The 22,931-nt window shown below is 39.1% G+C and overlaps 1 protein-coding gene across 5 annotated transcripts in view; it reads right to left on the bottom strand.

Annotated features, from left to right (window-relative positions):
- LOC130281674 (alpha-2-macroglobulin-like) overlaps nucleotides 1-22,931 on the bottom strand; it is a 126,397-nt gene that overhangs the window by 20,041 nt on the left and 83,425 nt on the right. For all 5 annotated transcript variants that reach the window (XM_056529143.1, XM_056529139.1, XM_056529141.1 and 2 more), the window contains 10 exons: nucleotides 20,896-21,124; nucleotides 20,665-20,797; nucleotides 19,935-20,053; nucleotides 19,278-19,329; nucleotides 13,880-13,963; nucleotides 11,323-11,499; nucleotides 6,008-6,098; nucleotides 4,635-4,791; nucleotides 4,247-4,321; nucleotides 1,613-1,775 (listed from right to left, as the gene is read on the bottom strand). In XM_056529143.1, the coding sequence (XP_056385118.1) occupies nucleotides 1,613-1,775; nucleotides 4,247-4,321; nucleotides 4,635-4,791; nucleotides 6,008-6,098; nucleotides 11,323-11,499; nucleotides 13,880-13,963; nucleotides 19,278-19,329; nucleotides 19,935-20,053; nucleotides 20,665-20,797; nucleotides 20,896-21,124 (1,280 nt within the window). The remainder of the gene's footprint in view (nucleotides 1-1,612; nucleotides 1,776-4,246; nucleotides 4,322-4,634; nucleotides 4,792-6,007; nucleotides 6,099-11,322; nucleotides 11,500-13,879; nucleotides 13,964-19,277; nucleotides 19,330-19,934; nucleotides 20,054-20,664; nucleotides 20,798-20,895; nucleotides 21,125-22,931) is intronic.

Here is a 22,931-nt window from a genome sequence, read left to right as displayed (position 1 = left end):
TTGTATTCTTGAGTTGAGTAGTAGTCACTAGAAATTGTAGGTAGAGCTTGATAACTCAGGTTTTTAAGTGGCTGCAGGTTCTTTAGGCTTTGGCCTTGCTGAGATGAATTTCGATAGTACAGGTATTGTGCTTGGCTGAAATCCAGGAGATAAGAGAGAAAAGAGAGCTAACTGAGAGACTACAGCCCCTTATATACTAGGGGGGCTGGACTAAAGCCCATTGGTTGCAAAGCCTGTAGGTCCTGTACCCAGAGAACTCATACATCACATGACAGTAGATCACATGACCCAGGAAGGTTCTATACATTTATACAACTCTATATACAATGAACAATATGCGCAATACATTTACAATGCATTTATTGAAGGTGAGCAAGGGGTTAGCCCTGCAGGAGAGCCCTATGGACTGCAGGGATTCTTCCTGAGGGGACTTAGGGATGGTACAGACCAAGTACTTTACCAGGACCCCACATATACACACTGTTTCCCTTATCATGTAACTATATTGTTAACATTGGGAGTTTACCCCTCCATTTTTTCTGTTGTGATACTTCATGCGCCTATACAATTTTTAAAAGTGTCTGTATCAATAGTTTTTAAGCAATAAAGTTGGTTGTTATATTTTGGAATACTATTTATGGTGTGGCCTAATTGTTTGGTGAGGGATCCAAAGGCCCATGTAAGGCCTCTTTCACACTATGAAATAGTTCCATTTAGGAACTTCCGTCACAAGTTCCATCACTATATCGAGGAAAACCGTCCGTTACAAAAACCCTGACGGCCGTGACTAAATCGCATTGCAGCCTATAGGGTTTTGTAACTGCCCGTTTGCACCCGTATATGCCCGTAATTCATTACGGACGTGATTCAGTGACGGGACATCATGGCGGAAAAATTACTGCATGCAACGGTGACGGAACTTGTGACGGAAGTTCCTAAACAGAACTATTTCATAGTGTGAAAGAGGCCTAATATGCCTCCGTATAATATTGGAGACATATGGAAGCTCAGTATTGCCTCATAAACGCATATGATTACCGTATTACAGCTGTGTAAAACCCATTCCATACAATGTACAAAGAGCATGAATATTTCACTACAGCTCATAACTTCTTTACATGCTAAAGGGGTACTCCCGTGGAAAACTTTTTTTTCTTTAAATCAACTGGTGCCAGAAAGTTAAACAGATTTGCAAGTCACTTCTATAAAAAAATCTTAATCCTTCCAGTACTTTTTAGGGGCTGTATACTAAAGAGAAATCCAAAAAAGAAATGCATTTCCTCTGATGTCATTACCACAGTGCTCTCTGCTGACCTCTGCTGTCCATTTTAGGAACTGGTCCAGAGCAGCATATGTTTGCTATGGAGATTTTTCCCCTGCTCTGGACAGTTCCTAAAATGGACAGCAGAGGTCAGCAGAGAGCACTGTGGTCATGACATCAGAGGAAATGCATTTCTTTTTTGGATTTCCTTTAGTATACAGCCCCTAAAAAGTACTGGAAGGATTAAGATATTTTTCTAGAAGTGATTTACAAATCTGTTTAACTTTCTGGCATCAGTTGATTAAAAAAAAAAAAAGTTTTCCACAGGAGTATCCCTTTAAAGTCTCTCACCGTTCTTCACGGCCTTTTCTTCCAGAGATTGAAAGAGCTGAAGACGAAGGTCCATTCTTCCAGCAAGGGTAAAGGCATAAGCCATTAATGCTTGAGTATATATGTGGTTTTCATGGCTCATTGCGGTCTCCAGACAGAACAATGCATTTCTGACTACAACATCCTGTGGAGACAATAATAATAATTTCACTTATATGGCTGCTCTCTACTTATCAATAATTCTTTATCCTCCTGATCATCCTAATAGGTAGTAAAGTGGCTGAAATTTCGGCCAAATACCAAGAATCCAGGTGTGTCTGTACTTACCTTTTCCCCTTGTCACTATGTCACCAGACTCCAGAAAGTAGTATAATACTGTGACCAATGTTTAACTATTCAAAACCAATTTCTTGTTAGATAAAGAAGTATACTAGTGGCTACTTTTTACTCAGGTGAGACAAGTTCACCTAATAGCTTCTTATATATGGCTTTCTGTTTTTGCCTATTATTAATGGGGGTATGAGTATGATATTGGGGTTAGAGGGGTACTCCAAAGGATAGGGGATAAGATGCCTGGTTGTGATCCCGCCACTGGGGATACCCGCGATCTCCCTGCTGCTCCCGGCATTCGTTTAGATGTGATGTAACGCCCACTCCCCCTCAATGCAAGTCCATGGGAGGGGGCGTGATGGCTGACACGCCCCCTCCCACAGAATTGCATTGAGGGTGTGTGTCTGTGACATCACAAGGGGGCGTGGCCATGACGTTACGAACCTCCGCCCCGCTTCGGCAGTCATCCAGCACAGAGTGAAGTTAGCTCTTTGCACTGGATGTCTGGGGTGCCGCAGCCGAGATTGCGGGGTCCCCAGTGGCGAGACCCCTGCGATCAGACATCTTATCCCCTAACCTTTTAAGTAGGGAAAATATTCCAAGATACTGGGCTGAAAACCAGGTCTGCTAACTGAGGAAGGGAGATTAGCTCCCAGAAACATGTTGTAAAGGACAACAAGAAAAGCTTTATTATTCTGGGAAGTGACATCTGAGACTTTCCATGCAGTAGAGGGTTTTCTGGCTCTGTATCCAAATATTTTATTTTCTCCATTTGAATGCTTCTGCCAACCTGCGATTAAGGTCTGACATTTTTGAACCTGTTGAGACTGCAACTCTTCCCCACTGAAACCCTACATGACCTGATTGGTCGACAAGACTGTTGTAGGTGTTGTGGACCCAAGAAGGTTAGTACTTTTTTTTGGAATTTGCATTCTCTACTGAAAGGCCTTTTCTTTTGTATATAGACCATAGTGATATTTCAGACATTTTAATTGGTGGAGCAGGGGTGTTGAAAGCCCTGTCAATTATTTTTTCTTTTCTGCTTGTTAAATAATTTTATTGACTTTTTTTTAGAGATAAAAAATATAACCATATAAAAAAAACTACTGTGAGAAGTATATACCATTGATTCTTTCGTACAAAGAGGAAGAAGGAACTCTCCGCCTGTCAATCCCTTCATCAGTGGTCTTCAACCTGCGGACCTCCAGATGTTGCATAACTACAACTCCCAGCATGCCCGGACAGCCATCGGCTGTCCGGGCATGCTGGGAGTTGTAGTTTTGTAACCTCTGGAGGTCCACAGGTTGAAGACCACTGCGGCCTTCGTCATCATCCAGACCCCGCCCCCCCTTTAGTTTTCTACTCACCTCCCCTCGGTGGGAAGGAAGGGTGAGCTGGTCCGGGCCATCTATGCTGCAGGGACCGTCCGGTGGGGAGGGTTAGTCATTCCAGGCTGTCCATTTTCACTGGGGGGCCCTCTTCTCTGCTCTGTGCCCGGCCCCGGACTAGTGACATTGCCTTGACGACAACGCACAGGGACGTTCATGCGCAGCCTCCCTGCGCATGAACGTCCCTGTGCGTCGTCGTCAAAGCAACGTCACTAGTCTGGGGCCCGGAGCGGAGAAGAGGGCCTCCCGGTGAAAAAGGACAGCCCGGAATGACTAACCCTCCCCACCGGATGGTCCCTGCAGCATAGATGGCCCGGACCAGCTCACCCTTCATTCCCACCGAGGGGAGGTGAGTAGAAAACTAAAGGGGGGTCTGGATGATGACGAAGGCCGCAGTGGTCTTCAACCTGCGGACCTCCATAGGTTTCTAAACTACAACTCCCAGCATGCCAGACAACCGATGGCTGTCCGGGCATGCTGGGAGTTGTAGTTTTGCAACATCTGGAGGTTCGCAGGTTGAAGACCACTGATGAAGGGATTGACAGACAGTGATGATGACGGGAGTCTGGATGATGACGGGGGTCTGGATGATGACATGGGGGATGATGTATTTCCCACCCTACGCTTATAGTCGAGTCAATAACTTTTCCTGGGTTTTTGGGGTGAAATTAGGGGCCTCGGCTTATATTCGGGTCGGCTTATACTCGAGTATATACAGAATTTATAAGAAGTTTATGTGACTTTCTGTCATTTTATATACCTGGAGCTAATGTGCACAATGCACAAATTTACACTATAAATCAGAATCTATAGCTTATATAGCTTTCACATTAGGAAACCACCTACTGCTACCAAAGATCTTGGTTTCAAATCTACCTAACAGAGACAACATTCCTGAGGAAGAGCACTGGATGGAAAGACTATTGTGTTGACATACCTGTGTAGGTAAGGGATATTCCAATAAAGCTATGGTAATGTATGCAGACAGTGTGACTTCATCATCTACTCCACCCTACGGAAAAAGACATGATATACATGACTACCAACACATAAATTGTCTTTACAATAGTCAATATAGACAGTATGGAGATGCTATATCTAGGGATGGCATAGAAATTGTAAATTCAAATGGTTAAGGCTATATTTCTATATATGTGACAGCATTCTATTAGGGGTGGGGGGGGGGTAATTTATGGTTATTTTTATGTTTACCTTTATAATTTTATTATATTTAAATACCTCTTTTTTTTCCATCATTCTGCCTTGTGTTTATTTATAACACTATCTAATATTCTCAAGATCCATTTGGGTTTTCTTATTCTCACCTTCATGGCATTGTTGAAGAGAGAGCCAACATTTTGGAAGCAACCATTATATTTCTGTCGCTGAGTAAGCCAAGCAAGAGCATCAGACGTGTGCTGAGGATCAATGTATATGTAGGACTGGGCTCTGGCAAATGACTTCATGACAAAGGCCGTCAACCTGTGAAGAGACATAGTATTGAAATAGTAAAGCTTTATGATCAAAAGAGCCAGGATGATTTAGGGGTGTGAGGAAGAGGGGTTCAATGGATCTAGACCAAGCATGTCAAACTCAAAGGCTAACATGGGCCAAAAAAAGTTTAAGGTTTAAGTTTATGTGAGGCGCATCAAAAAAAAAAAAAATGCCCTCCCTGCACAACACCCCATGTCACCTCTGCACAACAACCCATGCCCCCCTGCACAACATCTCATGCCCCCCTGCACAACATCTCATGCCCCCCTGCACAAGACCCCATGCCCCCCTGCACAAGACCCCATGCCCCCTTTGCACAAGACCCCATGCCCACCCTACACAAGACCCCATGCCCCCTTTGCACAAGACCCCATGCCCCCTCTTCTCTTCTCCTATGGGCGCAAGCACGGGACGTCCCAGCGTGTGCTACCTCCCGGGGGCCCCTGCGTTTTTAAAGTTAACGCGGGGCCGCAGAGAGGTAACCGGGGCATCCTTGTGTACTGAAAAAATTTTTCAGGACACAGGGATGCCCCGAATGTGACGGGGGCCCCCTGCGGGCACGGGGCCAGCAGCAGGTGCTCCAGGAGCGCCAATGATGATCCGGCCCTGACCAGAGCAATGAATATCTTTGCTGGGCCACAAAGATATTCATTGTGGGACAAATGTTTGACACTCATGATCTAGACCCTTCCCTCTTGCGTTCTAAAGATTTATTTTCATTATTATATATAAATAAGTTGTTATATATTGGATTTGTTTTGTATAATGTGACTACATGGCTGGCATCATCACTGCTGTTAATGAATCCTACAGTTTTACTTTTACCTCAAGACACTACTTGACTGGGTCCTGATTCCAGGCAGTGCCAAGCCAGTGTCTACATGGGCACACTCAACATATCACGCTGTCTAGTGTCAGGGCCTAGTATGGCAGTGCCTTCAGGTAAAGAGGACCCTGTATTCACCTGAAATGAATACCGCAGTTTGTTCTGGGGTCTGATTTTTTTCATTTTGCTCTAATCCTGGATCTCTATTCATTTTGGAGCCTGAGAGCAGGATTTATTTAGGGGATCTAGTCTAAGGTCTTCATTATTTCCGGCTTCTGATGTGAGGTCCAAATTTACATTCCATATTGGCCACTCCCTTTACTCTGTTCGTCACAACAATTCATCAATTTGATTATTGCCCCTTCCTAATTTTCCTACCAGGTATTTCCTGAATCTCCTCTTCCATATCCAGGTCCAAATGCACTGTAGGATCCATCACTGTGTTTATAAGCCAGTTGTTTTTGATATCCTATATAAAAACATTCAATCTCAGCTTTAGAAGTAGAGTAAGACAGGCAGGCACAGAAAATAGACTTAACACCTTGGGGATGCAGGGTTTTTCCGGTTTTGCACTTTTGTTTTTTCCTCATCACATTTTAAAAATCATAACCCTTCCAATTTTGCACTTAAAAATCCATATGATTTTTTGCGCCACCAATTCTACTTTGTAATGACATCAGTCATTGTACCCAAAAATCTACGGCGAAACGGTAAAAAAAATCATTGTGTGACAAAATTGAAGAAAAAATGCCATTTTGTAAATTTTGGGGGCTTCCGTTTCTACACAGTAAATTTTTCGGTAAAAATGACACCTTCTCTTTATTCTTTAGGTCCATACGATTAAAATGATCCCCTACTTATATAGGTTTGATTTTGTCGGACTTCTGGAAAAAATCATAACTACATGCAGGAAAATTTATACGTTTAAAATTGTCATCTTCTGACCCCTATAACTTTTTTTATTTTTCCGCGTATGGGGCGGTATGAGGGCTCATTTTTTGTGCCGTGATCTGAAGTATTTAGCGGTACCATTTTTGTATTGATCAGACTTTTTGATCGCTTTTTATAAATTTTTTCATGATATAAAAAGTGACCAAAAATACGCAATTTTGGACTTTGGATTTTTTTTTTGCTCGTACGCCATTGAACGTGCGGTTTAATTAACGAGATATTTTTCATAATTCAGACATTTCCGCACGCGGCGATACTACATATGTTTATTTTTATTTACACAGTTTTAAATGATCTTTATTAACTTTTTTTTTGTTTTACTTTTTTTTTTGCAATGTTATAGCTCCCATAGGGGGCTATAACACTGCACACGCTGGTCTTTTACATTGATCAATGGTTTCTCATAGGAAACCATTGATCAGTGATTCTGCCACTTGACTGCTCATGCCTGGATCTTAGGCACTGAGCAGTCATTCGGCGATCGGACAGCAAGGAGGAAGGTAGGGACCCTCCTGCTGTCCTACTGCTGTTCGGAATGTCGCGATATCGCCACGGCTATCCCGAACAGCCCACTGAGCTAACCCGCATTAATTTAATTTCACTTTAGACGCTAGACACGACGTTCAACTTTGAACACCGCGTCTAAAGGGTTAATAGCGCACGGCACCGCGATCAGTGCCGCGCGCTATTAACCACAGGTCCTGGCCATTGTTAGAGGCTGGGCCCGACCCGGGAGTGGGCGAAGGGCATACAGGTACGCCCTCCGTCCCCAACAGGTTAAAGGGGTACTCCTAAAAAAGTTTTTTTCAAATCAACTGGTGCTAGAAGTAAATTACTTCTTTAAAAAAAAAATAAAAAAAAATTTCCAGTACTTATCAGCTATTGTATGTTCCAGAGCAGCAGTGAGTTCTTTGTTGTTGTTCTTTCCAGTCTGACCACAATGCTCTCTGCTGACACCTCTGTCCATGTCAGGAACTGTCCAGAGCAGGAGAGGTTTTCTATGGGGATTTGCTCCTACTCTGGACATTTCCTAAAATGGACAGAAGTGTCAGCAGAGAGCATTGTGGTCAGACCGAAAAGAAAAAAAAAAAAGAACTTCCTGAGTAATTTATAAATCTATTTAACTTTCTAGCATCAGTTGATTTAAAAAAAAAAAATGTTTTCCACCGGAGTACCCCTTTAAGCGAACCAGTTACATTGAAAACAATCCAATATTCAGACAACATGGTATAAAGATGGAGAAGCTGAGTAGATAGATTTTTTCTAGAAATGATTCAGCAGAACTAGTATTTTATTCATTTAAATCTCTACTTATTCTGGGTGTTAGAGTCCAGTGGGCAGTCCTAATCAATTCCCTGAAAAAAGTGTATATACAGATATATTATACATGCAGGAAGATGCAGTTTTGCAACAGCTGGAGAGCCACAGGTTAGGAAACCCCCACCCTATGTAGAGGGCAGTCCTATTGGTTGTCATACAGCTTTTCCAGACACAGAAAAATAGCTGATATAACTAAACCACCAGCTGTGTAATACTCATAGAGACATTATTACCTGATAGTGGTGTCATAGATAAAATGGGTGTAGTGATGTCATAGCTATAAATAGATTTGTTAGTTTGTTGTGTAGTTGAAATAAGTAGATTTGTTAGTTTGTTGTGTAGTTGAAATAAGTAGATTTGTTAGTTTGTTGTGTAGTTGATATAAGTAGATTTGTTGGTTGGTTGTGTAGTTGATATAAATAGATTTGTTAGTTTGTTGTGATGTTGATATAAATAGATTTGTTAGTTTGTTGTGTAGTTGATATATGTAGATTTGTTTTTTTTTTGTTGTGTAGTTGATATATGTAGATTTGTTGGTTGTGTAGTTGATATAAGTAGATTTGTTAGTTTGTTGTGTAGTTGATGTAAGTAGATTTGTTAGTTTGTTGTGTAGTTGATATAAGTAGATTTGTTAGTTTGTTGTGTAGTTGATATAAGTAGATTTGTTAGTTTGTTGTGTAGTTGATATATGTAGATTTGTTTTTTTTTGTTGTGTAGTTGATATATGTAGATTTGTTGGTTGTGTAGTTGAAATAAGTAGATTTGTTAGTTTGCTGTGTAGTTGATATAAGTAGATTTGTTAGTTTGTTGTGTAGTTGATATATGTAGATTTGTTAGTTTGTTGTGTAGATGATTTATGTAGATTTGTTAGTTTGTTGTGTAGTTGATATAAGTAGATTTGTTAGTTTGTTGTGTAGTTGAAATAATTAGATTTGTTAGTTTTTTGTGTAGTTGAAATAAGTAGATGTTAGTTTGTTGTATAGTTGATATAAGTAGATTTGTTAGTTGGTTGTGTAGTTGATATATGTAGATTTGTTAGTTTGTTGTGTAGTTGATATAAATAGATTTGTTAGTTTGTTGTGTAGTTGATATATGTAGATTTGTTTTTTTTGTTGTGTAGTTGATATATGTAGATTTGTTGGTTGTGTAGTTGAAATAAGTAGATTGGTTAGTTTGTTGTGTAGTTGATATAAGTAGATTTGTTAGTTTGTTGTGTAGTTGATATAAGTAGATTTGTTAGTTTGTTGTGTAGTTGATATAAGTAGATTTGTTAGTTTGTTGTGTAGTTGATATAAGTAGATTTGTTAGTTTGTTGTGTAGTTGATATAAGTAGATTTGTTAGTTTGTTGTGTAGTTGATATATGTAGATTTGTTAGTTTGTTGTGTAGTTGATATAAGTAGATTTGTTAGTTTGTTGTGTAGTTGATATAAGTAGATTTGTTAGTTTGTTGTGTAGTTGAAATAAGTAGATTTGTTAGTTTGCTGTGTAGTTGATGTAAGTAGATTTGTTAGTTTGTTGTGTAGTTGAAATAAGTAGATTTGTTAGTTTGTTGTGTAGTTGATATATGTAGATTTGTTAGTTTGTTGTGTAGTTGATATATGTAGATTTGTTATTTTGTTGTGTAGTTGATATAAGTAGATTTGTTAGTTTGTTGTGTAGTTGATATAAGTAGATTTGGTTGTTTATTGTGTAGTTGATATAAGTAGATTTGTTATTTTGTTGTGTAGTTGATATAAGTAGATTTGTTAGTTTGTTGTGTAGTTGATATAAGTAGATTTGTTAGTTTGTTGTGTAGTTGATATAAGTAGATTTGTTAGTTTGTTGTGTAGTTGAAATAAGTAGATTTGTTAGTTTGTTGTGTTGTTTATATATGTAGATTTGTTAGTTTGTTGTGTAGTTGATATATGTAGATTTGTTAGTTTGTTGTGTAGTTGATATAAGTAGATTTGTTAGTTTGTTGTGTAGTTGATATAAGTAGATTTGTTAGTTTGTTGTGTAGTTGATATAAGTAGATTTGTTAGTTTGTTGTGTAGTTGATATAAGTAGATTTGTTAGTTTGTTGTGTAGTTGAAATAAGTAGATTTGTTAGTTTGTTGTGTAGTTGATATAAGTAGATTTGTTAGTTTGTTGTGTAGTTGATATAAGTAGATTTGTTAGTTTGTTGTGTAGTTGATATAAGTAGATTTGTTAGCTTGTTGTGTAGTTGATATAAGTAGATTTGTTAGTTTGTTGTGTAGTTGAAATAAGTAGATTTGTTAGTTTGTTGTGTAGTTGATGTAAGTAGATTTGTTAGTTTGTTGTGTAGTTGATGTAAGTAGATTGGTTAGATTGTTGTGTAGTGGATATAAATAGATTTGTTAGTTTGTTGTGTAGTTGATATAAGTAGATTTGTTAGTTTGTTGTGTAGTTGATATAAGTAGATTGGTTAGATTGTTGTGTAGTTGATATAAATAGATTTGTTAGTTTGTTGTGTAGTTGATATAAGTAGATTTGTTAGTTTGTTGTGTAGTTGAAATAAGTAGATTTGTTAGTTTGTTGTGTAGTTGATATAAGTAGATTTGTTAGTTTGTTGTGTAGTTGATATAAGTAGATTTGTTAGTTTGTTGTGTAGTTGATATAAGTAGATTTGTTAGTTTGTTGTGTAGTTGAAATAAGTAGATTTGTTAGTTTGTTGTGTAGTTGATGTAAGTAGATTTGTTAGTTTGTTGTGTAGTTGATGTAAGTAGATTGGTTAGATTGTTGTGTAGTGGATATAAATAGATTTGTTAGTTTGTTGTGTAGTTGATATAAGTAGATTTGTTAGTTTGTTGTGTAGTTGATATAAGTAGATTGGTTAGATTGTTGTGTAGTTGATATAAATAGATTTGTTAGTTTGTTGTGTAGTTGATATAAGTAGATTTGTTAGTTTGTTGTGTAGTTGATATAAGTAGATTGGTTAGTTTGTTGTGTAGTTGATGTAAGTAGATTTGTCTGTTTGTTGTGTAGTTGATATAAGTAGATTTGTTAGTTTGTTGTGTAGTTGATATAAGTAGATTTGTTAGTTTGTTGTGTAGTTGATATAAGTAGATTTGTTAGTTTGTTGTGTAGTTGAAATAAGTAGATTTGTTAGTTGGTTGTGTAGTTGATGTAAGTAGATTTGTTAGTTTGTTGTGTAGTTGATGTAAGTAGATTGGTTTGATTGTTGTGTAGTTGATATAAGTAGATTGGTTAGATTGTTGTGTAGTGGATATAAATAGATTTGTTAGTTTGTTGTGTAGTTGATGTAAGTAGATTGGTTAGTTTGTTGTGTAGTTGATATAAGTAGATTTGTTAGTTTGTTGTGTAGTTGATGTAAGTAGATTTGTCTGTTTGTTGTGTAGTTGATATGATGGTTTGTATGTATCCCACAGTAACACAACAGATGAAGCAGCAGATCTCTTACCAGTACTCAGGTAGCTCAGGGCTTTTGCTTTAATCTTTGGGGTAAGCTGATTTGTTTTATTGAGATACTCCAAAATAAAAATATTAGGAGTGAACAGGACCATGTTTTGCTCTCCACATCCAAATGGCATCTGAAGAAGATTCCCCAAATTCTGCATTGAAGTTCCCATGACATCCCCTAAAAAACGTATGAGACATTAATTATTTTAAGGTTTAGAATTAGTCATGTCAGCATTGTCATTTCCATGTCTCTGCTCCATCCTAGGAGCGAAAAGCAAAAACGATGGAGAGTCAGATCTGTTGCATGAAGGTACCAACAACAACTGGCAGACGCTGTTGATCTATAATGGGTTCTGTTGGGTTCTGTTGTCATATTTGTTGTTTCGAATTGAACATAGCACTGCATGTGTAATATGACAGAATAAGTATTGAATGCTCCAAATGCAGCCTTAGCCTTTCCTATAAGTATTGCCATACCTACTAACAGTTTACCAATGCATTTTTTCCGACAACATATCTATTACTAGAAATCAAGCATTTCTTAGGTAATCCAAAATCAGCGCGTCTGTTATATGAAGATATGATAAAGATATGTTTAAAGGGGTACTCCGCTGCTCAGTGTTTGGAACTAATTGTTCCAAACGCTGGAGCCGGGAGCTTGTGACGTCATAGCCCTCATGACGTCCCGCCACCTCAATGCAAGGCTATGGGAGGGGGCATGACAACTGTCATGCCCCCTCCCATAGACTTGCATTGAGGGGGCGGGGCTATGAAATAACGAGTTCCCGTCTCCAGCGTTCGGAACAGTTTGTTTCAAACGCTGAGCAGCAGAGTACCCCTATAAGATCAGAAATACACAACCCCTTATATGACCATTTAGCGCTAATAAAGGTGGGGCCATGTAACACTACACTTTCGTTATAGCAATTACTTCGCTGAAATTACCAAAATTTAGCATTTTTTATAACATTATGACTAGACAACAAAAGAAATACCGTATATACTCGAGTATAAGCCGAGTTTTTCAGCACGATTTTTCGTGCTGAAAACACCCCCCTCGGCTTATACTCGAGTGAACTCCCCCACCCGCAGTGGTCTTCAACCTGCGGACCTCCAGAGGTTTCAAAACTACAACTCCCAGCAAGCCCGGGCAGCCATCGGCTGTCTGGGCTTGCTGGGAGTTGTAGTTTTGAAACCTCCGGAGGTCCGCAGGTTGAAGACCACTGCGGCCTTCAACATCATCCAGCCCCCTCTCACCCCCTTTAGTTCTGAGTACTCACCTCCGCTCGGCGCTGGTCCGGTCCTGCAGGACTGTCCGGTGAGGAGGTGGTCCGGTGGGATACTGGTTCCGGGCTGCTATCTTCACCGGGGAGGCCTCTTCTAAGCGCTTCGGGCCCGGCCTCAGAATAGTCACGTTGCCGTGACAACGACGCAGAGGTGCGTTCATTGCCAACGTACTTCTGCGTCATTGTCAAGGCAACGCCTCTATTCCGGGCCGGAAGCGCGGAGAAGAGGCGCCCCCGGTGAAGATAGCAGCCCGGACCACCTCCTCACCGGACCACCTCCTCACCGGACAGCCCTGCAGGACCGGACCAGCGCCGAGCGGAGGTGAGTACTCAGAACTAAAGGGGGTGAGAGGGGGGCTGGATGATGTTGAAGGCCGCAGTGGTCTTCAACCTGCGGACCTCCGGAGGTTTCAAAACTACAACTCCCAGCAAGCCCGGACAGCCGATGGCTGCCCGGGCTTGCTGGGAGATGTAGTTTTGAAACCTCTGGAGGTCCGCAGGTTGAAGACCACTGAGGGCGAATGATGAGAAGAGGATGATGAAGGGGGGGGTGTGGGGATGATGAAGGGGGGGGTGTGTGGGATGATTACAAGGGGATGATGAAGGGGGGATGTGTGGGATGATAAGGGGATGATGAAGGGGGGATGTGCGGGATGATAAGGGGATGATGAAGGGGGGATGTGTGGGATGATAAGGGGATGATGAAGGGGGGATGTGCGGGATGATAAGGGGATGATGAAGGGGGGATGTGTGGGATGATGACAAGGGGATGATGAAGGGGGATGTGTGGGATGATAAGGGGATGATGAAGGGGGGATGTGTGGGATGATGACAAGGGGATGATGATGAGGATGTTAATGACGGGTCTGGATGATGACAGGGGGGGATGAGGTATTTCCCACCCTAGGCTTATACTCGAGTCAATAACTTTTCCTGGGATTTTGGGTTGAAATTAGGGGTCTCGGATTATACTCGGGTCGGCTTATACTCGAGTATATACGGTAATGATACATGAATAGTAGTATAATGAGGACAGCAATAAGTCTACAATGCTAATAAAAGAGCCAAGAGCCACTTGGGGGATCTTGGTTTCTTGTATGAGTGGTATGGTTTTCAGCATGGTGTCTGCTGTTAATGACACATTGCTTTTAGTGATGCCAAGTGCCAGTCATACAGTGGTATGGATGGTGCCAAGTTATTAATTTGCCATACCCTAATAGTGTTTGCTCTAGTTATGGTCTGTGCTACTAGGGATGAAACAATAAAACTTACCGATAACAGAGAAGAAAGCACGAGGAGAACCTTCCACCACTTGTTCTGGAAGCTTAAGTGAGATATGCTCAGAAATATCAGCACCTGAGAGATGATAAAAGTAATACCTTTATACATTTATATTATTTGACATATCATATATTTACCTATTTATATTACTGTACACACTCTGTGTTTTTACTTTATATTAGATATCTGGCTCTCACAGACCTGTAACTTCTTCTTTAAGAGTCTCCTCTGTCCTCCACTTGTTACCTGTATTAATGGCACCTGTTTGAACTTGTTATCAGTATAAAAGACACCTGTCCACAACCTCAAACAAGCACATTCCAAACTCCACTGTGGCAAAGACCAAAGAGCTGTCAAAGGACAGAAAACAAAATTGTAGACCTGCACCAGGCTAGCAAGACTGGATCTGCAATAGGCAAGCAGCTTGGTGTAAAGAAATCAATTGTGGGAGCAATTATTAGGAAATTGAAGACGTACAAGACCACTGATAATCTCCCTATCTGGGGCTCCACGCAAGATCTCACCCCGTGGTGTCAAAATGATCACAAGAACAGTGAGCAAAAATTCAAGAACCACATGAGGGGGCCTAGTGAATGACCTGCAGAGATCTGGGACCAAAGTAACAAAGGCTACCATCACACTACACCGCCAGGGACTCAAATCATGCAGTGCCAGATGTGTTCCCCTGCTTAAGCCAGTACATGTCCGGGCCTGTCTGAAGTTTGCTAGAAAGCATTTGGATGATCCAGAAGAGTATTGGGAGAATGGTCAGTTTAAACCAAAGTAGAACTTTCTGGTAAAAACTCAACTCAACGTGTTTGGGGTAGAAATAATGCTGAGGGTGGAAACCTCATGCTTTGGGGGCTGTTTTTCAGCAAATGGGACCAGGACGACTGATCAGTGTAAAGGAAAGAATGAATGGGGCCATGTATCGTGAGATTTTGAGTGAAAACTTCCTTCCATCAGCAAGAGAAAGGAAGGAAGGCGCCTCATGTGCGGGATCAGTAGATCTTGCAGGTGGGGGTAGGGGAAGGTGATTCCCAAGCCGCTTACCGAAGTTGGTTGTGCGCCCACACACAACAAGGTTAAGAGCAGAAGAGATATGAAAGCAGGTCCACTGCAGCCCTCCTGGGTAAGTGTAGAATCAAAGGCGAATGACCAGGGAGTCAGGAGTTTGTCTGGCGCAGAGAGGAACCATCAGACAGCCAAGTAAAATCAATGGATTTATTAGATGCAACGCGTTTCGCTGCGCATGCGCAGCTTCATCAGGCATGACAAGGGGAAGCTGGTAACAGGTATATATACCTCCAGGAATTAACCATTAGAGTGCTTTTTAAAAAGAGTTGTTACATAGAATTACATATCCATATGACGATGTATGAAAAAAATATATAAATAAATATAAACAGAAATCACAAAAATAGTAATAAGACAGCAATATGAAAACACAATGCAATCCTATAAACATATGTATATAAATATGTATAATATAATATAATTATAATTATCGCATGTGATGTGAATGTAACACCACAAGCGACTCAAGAAGTCGCACCGCTAAATCGCCGGTGCGGCATTCAACAACACAAGTTGGATGTTATTTCAAAAAATATATATGATATAAAGAGTTATGTCAATTGATTCAAGAGATAGAAAAATTATTATTTAATTGTATATCGCTACCTTATTAAAAAATTAAAAATAATAAATGACAGTGCGATAAACCAAATCGCAACTGATCAAGAAGGAAATGTATGAACACTACTTAGAAAATAAGATGAACTCAATTAACTAATGAGGTATTGAATACAGCAACCGGCGAAAACGCAGGGTGTGAATATTCGTACAAGAATCCAAATTAACAAACAATAAATAAATTGAAAATACAAAAATGTTTATATGTAGAAAAGAAAGGAAAATAAACAAAACTTAAATAATAAAACATAAGGAATAAATAAATACACAATGGAGCGCTCCAGGGTGAACAGTACAGAAGGAACGAAGAAAAAATCAAGGTATAATATTTTCGAAATTAATCCATATGAAAAGATGGGAAATTTTTAAATCCCAAATTATCAAATTATTTAACTGTATCGATACATTCATTAAAACCTTGAGGGTGCAAAGTATGTAGTTTGTGAATCCAAAAGGATTCGCGATTGTTCAGTCTTTGTATTCTATTGGGTAAATGAATGGGGATAGTTTCTAAAATAATTAATTTTAAAGTTTCAGTGTTTTTTGATGATAAAGAGTGAAGTGACGGGAAAAACTATGCAACAAAAAACCATGTTTTATGTTCCATCTGTGTTTGTTCATCCTGGAGCGCACCGTTTGTGTAGTACGGCCAACGTATTGGCGATTGCAACCACAGGTTAATAAATAGATAGCAAAAGTGGTGTCGCAATGTAGTGAATCCTTAATTTTAAATGTTTGTTGTGTAAAAAAGGAAGAAAAAGTATCAGTTTGGATAATCCATTCACAACAGAGGCAGCGACTTTTTTTGCAAGGAAAACAATATGGTTTAATAGAACAGGAATTCTGTGGTGTACGATATTCGGAAAATCTGCTGGGGGCTAATAAATTGCTGAGATTTTTGGAACGTCTGTAGGTGACATTAGGGACTGGGGGAATTAATTGGTTTAGAATTTTATCATTTTGAATAATTAACAAAAAAAAAATTAACAAAAAATTGGCCCATTATTCAAAATGATAAAATTCTAAACCAATTAATTCCCCCAGTCCCTAATGTCACCTACAGACGTTCCAAAAATCTCAGCAATTTATTAGCCCCCAGCAGATTTTCCGAATATCGTACACCACAGAATTCCTGTTCTATTAAACCATATTGTTTTCCTTGCAAAAAAAGTCGCTGCCTCTGTTGTGAATGGATTATCCAAACTGATACTTTTTCTTCCTTTTTTACACAACAAACATTTAAAATTAAGGATTCACTAAATTGCGACACCACTTTTGCTATCTATTTATTAACCTGTGGTTGCGACCGCCAATACGTTGGCCGTACTACACAAACGGTGCGCTCCAGGATGAACAAACACAGATGGAACATAAAAAATGGTTTTTTGTTGCATAGTTTTTCCCGTCACTTCACTCTTTATCATCAAAAAAACACTGAAACTTTAAAATTAATTATTTTAGAAACTATCCCCATTCATTTACCCAATAGAATACAAAGACTGAACAATCGCGAATCCTTTTGGATTCACAAACTACATACTTTGCACCCTCAAGGTTTCAATGAATGTATCGATACAGTTAAATAATTTGATAATTTGGGATTTAAAAACTTCCCATCTTTTCATATGGATTCATTTCGAAAATATTATACCTTGATTTTTTCTTTGTTCCTTCTGTACTGTTCACCCTGGAGCGCCCCACGGTGTATTTATTTATTCCTTATGTTTTATTATTTAAGTTTTGTTTATTTTCCTTTCTTTTCTACATATAAACATTTTTGTATTTTCAATTTATTTATTGTTTGTTAATTTGGATTCCTGTACGAATATTCACACCCTGCGTTTTCGCCGGTTGCTGTATTCAATACCGCATTAGTTAATTGAGTTCATCTTATTTTCTAAGTAGTGTTCATACATTTCCTTCTTGATCAGTTGCGATTTGGTTTATCGCACTGTCATTTATTATTTTTTATTTTTTAATAAGGTAGCGATATACAATTAAATAATACTTTTTCTATCTCTTGAATCAATTGACATAACTCTTTATATCATATATATTTTTTGAAATAACATCCAACTTGTGTTGTTGAATGCCGCACCGGCGATTTAGCGGTGCGACTTCTTGAGTCGCTTGTGGTGTTACATTCACATCACATGCGATAATTATAATTATATTATATTATACATATTTATATACATATGTTTATAGGATTGCATTGTGTTTTCATATTGCTGTCTTATTACTATTTTTGTGATTTCTGTTTATATTTATTTATATATTTTTTTCATACATCGTCATATGGATATGTAATTCTATGTAACAACTCTTTTTAAAAAGCACTCTAATGGTTAATTTCTGGAGGTATATATACCTGTTACCAGCTTCCCCTTGTCATGCCTGATGAAGCTGCGCATGCGCAGCGAAACGCGTTGCATCTAATAAATCCATTGATTTTACTTGGCTGTCTGATGGTTCCTCTCTGCGCCAGACAAACTCCTGACTCCCTGGTCATTCGCCTTTGATTCCATCAGCAAGGGCATTGAAGATGAAACGTGGCTGGGTCTTTCAGCATGACAATAATCCCAAACACACTGCCCGGGCAACGTCCTGGAGTGGCCTAGCCAGTCTCCATATCTCAAACCTATAGAAAACCTTTGGAGGGAGTTGAAAGTCCGTGTTGCCCAGGGACAGCCACAAAACATCACTGAGGAGATCTGCATGGAGAAATGGGCCAAAATACCAGCAACAGTGTGTGAAAACCTTGTGAAGACTTACAGAAAATGTTTGACCTCTGTCATTGCCAACAAAGGGTATATAACAAAGTATTGAGATGAACTTTTGTTATTGACCAAATACTTATTTTCCACCATAATTAGCAAAATCTAAAGCAATTCTTTAAAAATCAGACAATGTGATTTTATGGATTTTTCTCATTCTGTCTCTCATAGTTGATGTATACCTATGATGAAAATTACAGGCATCTCTCATCTTGTTAAGTGGGAGAACTTGCACAATTGGTGGCTGACTAAATACTTTTTTTGCCCCACTGTAATAAAATAAATGTTTATTTTTTTTTATAAATACATTTAAAACTTTACAAGCATGACTTATACTTATAGAACAAATAAGTATAAATATCATTCTAACATGGATAAGTAAGGTCTCATCAAAAGTGTTATAAAAATGATCAGACCACTAACACTTGCTCTATATTAGGCTGCATTCACACCATGTTTTGCACATACGGGTGCCGGATCCGGTGGGGGGAGGGGCAAACCGGGCGCTCTCGTACCCCGGCCGGATCAGCCCGTGACTCCATTTACTTTAATGGCCCGACCGGAGTCAAACGGTGGCAAACGGTGGTCCAAAACCGCATACGGGTCAAAACTGAGCCAAAAAGAGTCACCGTTTGACTCCAGTCGGGTCATTAGAGTAAATGGAGTCAAGGGCTGATCCGGCCAGGGTACGGGAGCACCCGGTTTGCCCCTCCCCCCGCCGGTTCCGGCACCCTTATGTACAAAGCTATATCGCTGAAGTAAACAAATGAATTGCCTCATCTATGTCTCACGTATAGGTGAACTGCCCTGACACGCATTTTGAGTTATGGCTTTTTCAGGGGATTTTAAATCAACACTAATTTTGTGGTTGAAATTTCATTAACAACTTAACAGATCTGCACCCACAAACAATTTACCTTTGCTGCAGATCATAGTGCTCTGAGTTTCTTCTTTTTCCATACCCTCTGGCTACAAATAAGAAAAAAATAGTAAAAACAAAGTGAATCATAGACTGTCTATGGGGGGGGGGGCATTTATCATTGTAGTGTCAGTGAAGTATTTTTCTACACCTTTTTTTGTGTGTGCAGGTAATGTGTAGGAGCGCCAAATTTATTAAATGGTCACAGAGCATTTGATAGATTTTGTGCAGGTACACATTTTCAGAAATTTCTCTCTTCACATACACCAAAAAGCTAAGTTAGGTCTGGGCTGGTGTAGTTTTAGAGACTTTTCGGTGGATTTTGTGCCTTTTTTGCGCCTTTTCACAAAAAGGCGCAGTTCATAAATCCCTTCCATATCATGTGTATTGCCAAAATCAGTGGATTGCAACTCAAAATCAGCAGAAATGTGTAAATCAAAAGGTGCAAAAAAGGTGCAAATAAACCTGCTTGCGCCTTTTTTGCGCCTTTTCTAGAAAAAAAACAGTCTAAAGACAATGATAAATGTCGGCCATTGTATCTATTTATCTATCTATACATTATCTATATGTGTCCACCTGCATATTATAGGAAAGATTAAAATGATAGAGTTTCTATATGTTTGTGTATATGATCCTTCTGCTATATTGCACTCACCTCAACTAAAATAGGTTTAATAACTGTGTCCTTCCTGCCTTGTGCTGGATTCACAATCTCATTGCCACAAAGGCCTTCTCCAGGAAGAGTCTGTGCACTTATTGTAAAGTTTACTTCACCTGAAATACAGAGTCATATGGGTTTTTAATAGGGATTAGTCAATTTACTGTACTAGCATTCTATTTCCCGGCTAAAGATTACCAGACTTAGCCGCCAGTTTAACAGTAACACTATTAAGTGTAATAAGGTTTTGGATTGATGGAGCTAACCCAAAAATTCTGAATAAATCTAAACAAACATGAGAACATAAATACGGAAAAAATTGGAAGTGCTCACCTTCTCCGTGCTCGTACAATCAGTCTTCCGTCACTGCCTCCAAAATAGAAAAACTCAAGTGTTGTCACAGCACCGGTAAAATATCCATTTATTAGAAATCCATTAAAAATTCAGGAGATACAAAAAAGGTGCAACCAGCATGTTAGAGGTCGAAACCTCCCCTGAGGGGGAGGTTTCGACCTCTAACATGCTGGTTGCACCTTTTTTGTATCTCTTGAATTTTTAATGGATTTCTAATAAATGGATATTTTACCGGTGCTGTGACTACCCTTGAGTTTATATACATGAGAACATATCACATCTATTCACAATATAACCTTGTTATCAGGCAACCCACAGAACTACATAATAGCAAAGGGAACAGCTGTAAATAAGAAAAAATAAAGCCACTAACCTAGAGATATTAGCGTCACTTCCCAAGATACGGTCACTCTGCCATTCGCGTCTATGCAGTAAGCATCGTGATCGTCATCACTGCTTAATTTTTTAGCTGTGAACTCATCAGATTTTTCCAAATTGACGTTTATCTATTTTAAAAAAAAAAAAAAAAAAAAAAAAGGAGGTTGTGGTGCACGACCATAGGAGGTCAGAGAGGTTATATATGGGTTTCTTTCCCACCGCTTACCCTTATGGTTTGCTTGAGGTAATTGAAAACAGTGGCCTTCAAATTAAACTTTTCGCCTCGGATTGCTGAGTATGGCACAGTAGCCTCCAGGAAAAAAGGCTGGAAAGTTACCAGTGAGGTTGGCTGTACAAGACCAAAGCCATTTTCCTCCGATGTGCAGAACATGCCAACTTTCCATGTAGTGATAGTGTCTGGTACAGTCAGCTTTAAATTAGAATGTCCAATGGAACTTAAGAGAAATAACAGTAAAGTTTCAAAGTTCTTTTGAGTTCATATTTTTTAAAAGGTTATTCTAAATTATAGATTCAGTGTGCGAAATTCCCCTTTGCATAGCCACCAATGATTTCTTAATGACTATTGTCTCAGGCTAAGTTTTGCTATTCATAATGTCTCAAAGGTTAAGTTCACGTCAGCGTTGTGGAGCTCCGTTACAACAGCTAATAACGGGACTAGGAGGTTGTCATAACTGACGTCGACGGAACCTGACAGGTCCCATTCACTTTGAATGGGGTCTATCGGGGTTTCCATTAGATGTCTATTATTTTGAAAGATTTAGTAGAGTTTTTTATTCTGCTAAAGCCCCATTAAAATAACGGGATTAGCGGAAGGAGCTACGAACGCTGATGTGAACCCAGTCTAAGCGGAAATCACTATTGCAAGTTTTAACATATTTCATATGTACCTTAAAGGGGTACTCCACTGCTCAGCATTTGGAGCAAACAGTTCCGAACGCTGGAGCCAGGAGCTTGTGATGTCATAGCCCCAGCGTTCTGAACAGTTTGTTCCAAACACTGAGCAGCGGAGTACCACTTTAATGTGCACTTAGGCTTAGCTGAACAAGATATTTGTTCTCGTAACAATCTAAATTAAATTGTGTCATATTGTCTTTAAGGGGGTACACTTTTTTTTTTTTTTAAATCAACTGGTGCCAGAAAGTTAAACAGATTTGTAAATTACTTCTATTAAAAAATCTTAATCCTTCCAGTACTTTTTAGGGGCTGTATACTACAGAGGAAATGCTTATCTTTTTAGATTTCTCTGATGTCATGACCACAGTCTGCTAACCTCTGCTGTCTATTTTAGGAACTGTCCAGAGCAGGAGAAAATCCCCATAGCAAACATATGCTGCTCTGGACAGTTCCTAAAATGGACAGTAGAGGTCATCAGAGAGCACTGTGGTCATGACATCAGAGAAATCTAAAAAGATAAGCATTTTCTTTGTAGTATATAGCCCATAAAAAGTACTGAAAGGATCAAGATTTTTTAATAGAAGTAATTTACAAATCTTACAATGTGGGTTTGGAGAGGCTCTTGTTAATCAAATACCCATACGACCTGGGCTACCCAATTATATCACCTATACCCAAGGTGATGAAATAGTTAAATGTAAAAAGAAGGTAAATTGGGGCTCAAGGTCTTGAACAAATGGCCATAGGATATAGTTTGATAAATAAACAACTATTTATTATATATATAAAAAACTAGTGGAGATAGGTGTACCACAGGGCCCTTGTGATGACACCACTCCAACAAGTATATCAATAAAATGGTATAGCAAATAATAAAATATTAAAATATTAAAAAATGTGACCACTATAGGAAGGTAGATAGATTCCTCTAAATGATGCGCTCGTTTTTTTTCTTTTTTCGATTGGCGCAAACTATACAAATAGCAACTCAATGGCTGTAACCAATAGCAACCATATGTGAGACTGTCAGCCGGCAGTAGTACTTCTTAACAAGTTCCTTCAGTCCTTAATCAACGATAAATATAGAAAAGGATATAGAAAATGCTGGCCAGCATAAATATTTTGTTTCAACACATACTTTGAGTTCAAGTCTCTAGCGCAATCAATTTGTAACAAGTTGTACAGATTTATACTGCTGCAGCAAATAAAGTCTATGATGATTGTCAACTATGCAAGAGATACTGGCAGTTATGACAGGTAATTTTGTATCTCACCACTCCCGGGTATGTTCGGTTGCGATCACCTCTGCGATCCCTTCTAAGATGCAGTCCTCGCAGTATATTGTAT

The sequence above is a fragment of the Hyla sarda genome, chromosome 7 (assembly GCF_029499605.1).
Source record: "Hyla sarda isolate aHylSar1 chromosome 7, aHylSar1.hap1, whole genome shotgun sequence".
In the NCBI taxonomy this organism is placed as follows: domain Eukaryota; kingdom Metazoa; phylum Chordata; class Amphibia; order Anura; family Hylidae; genus Hyla; species Hyla sarda.
Note: the sequence above shows the minus strand (reverse complement) of the source record. Positions and strands in the feature narration are given on the sequence as shown.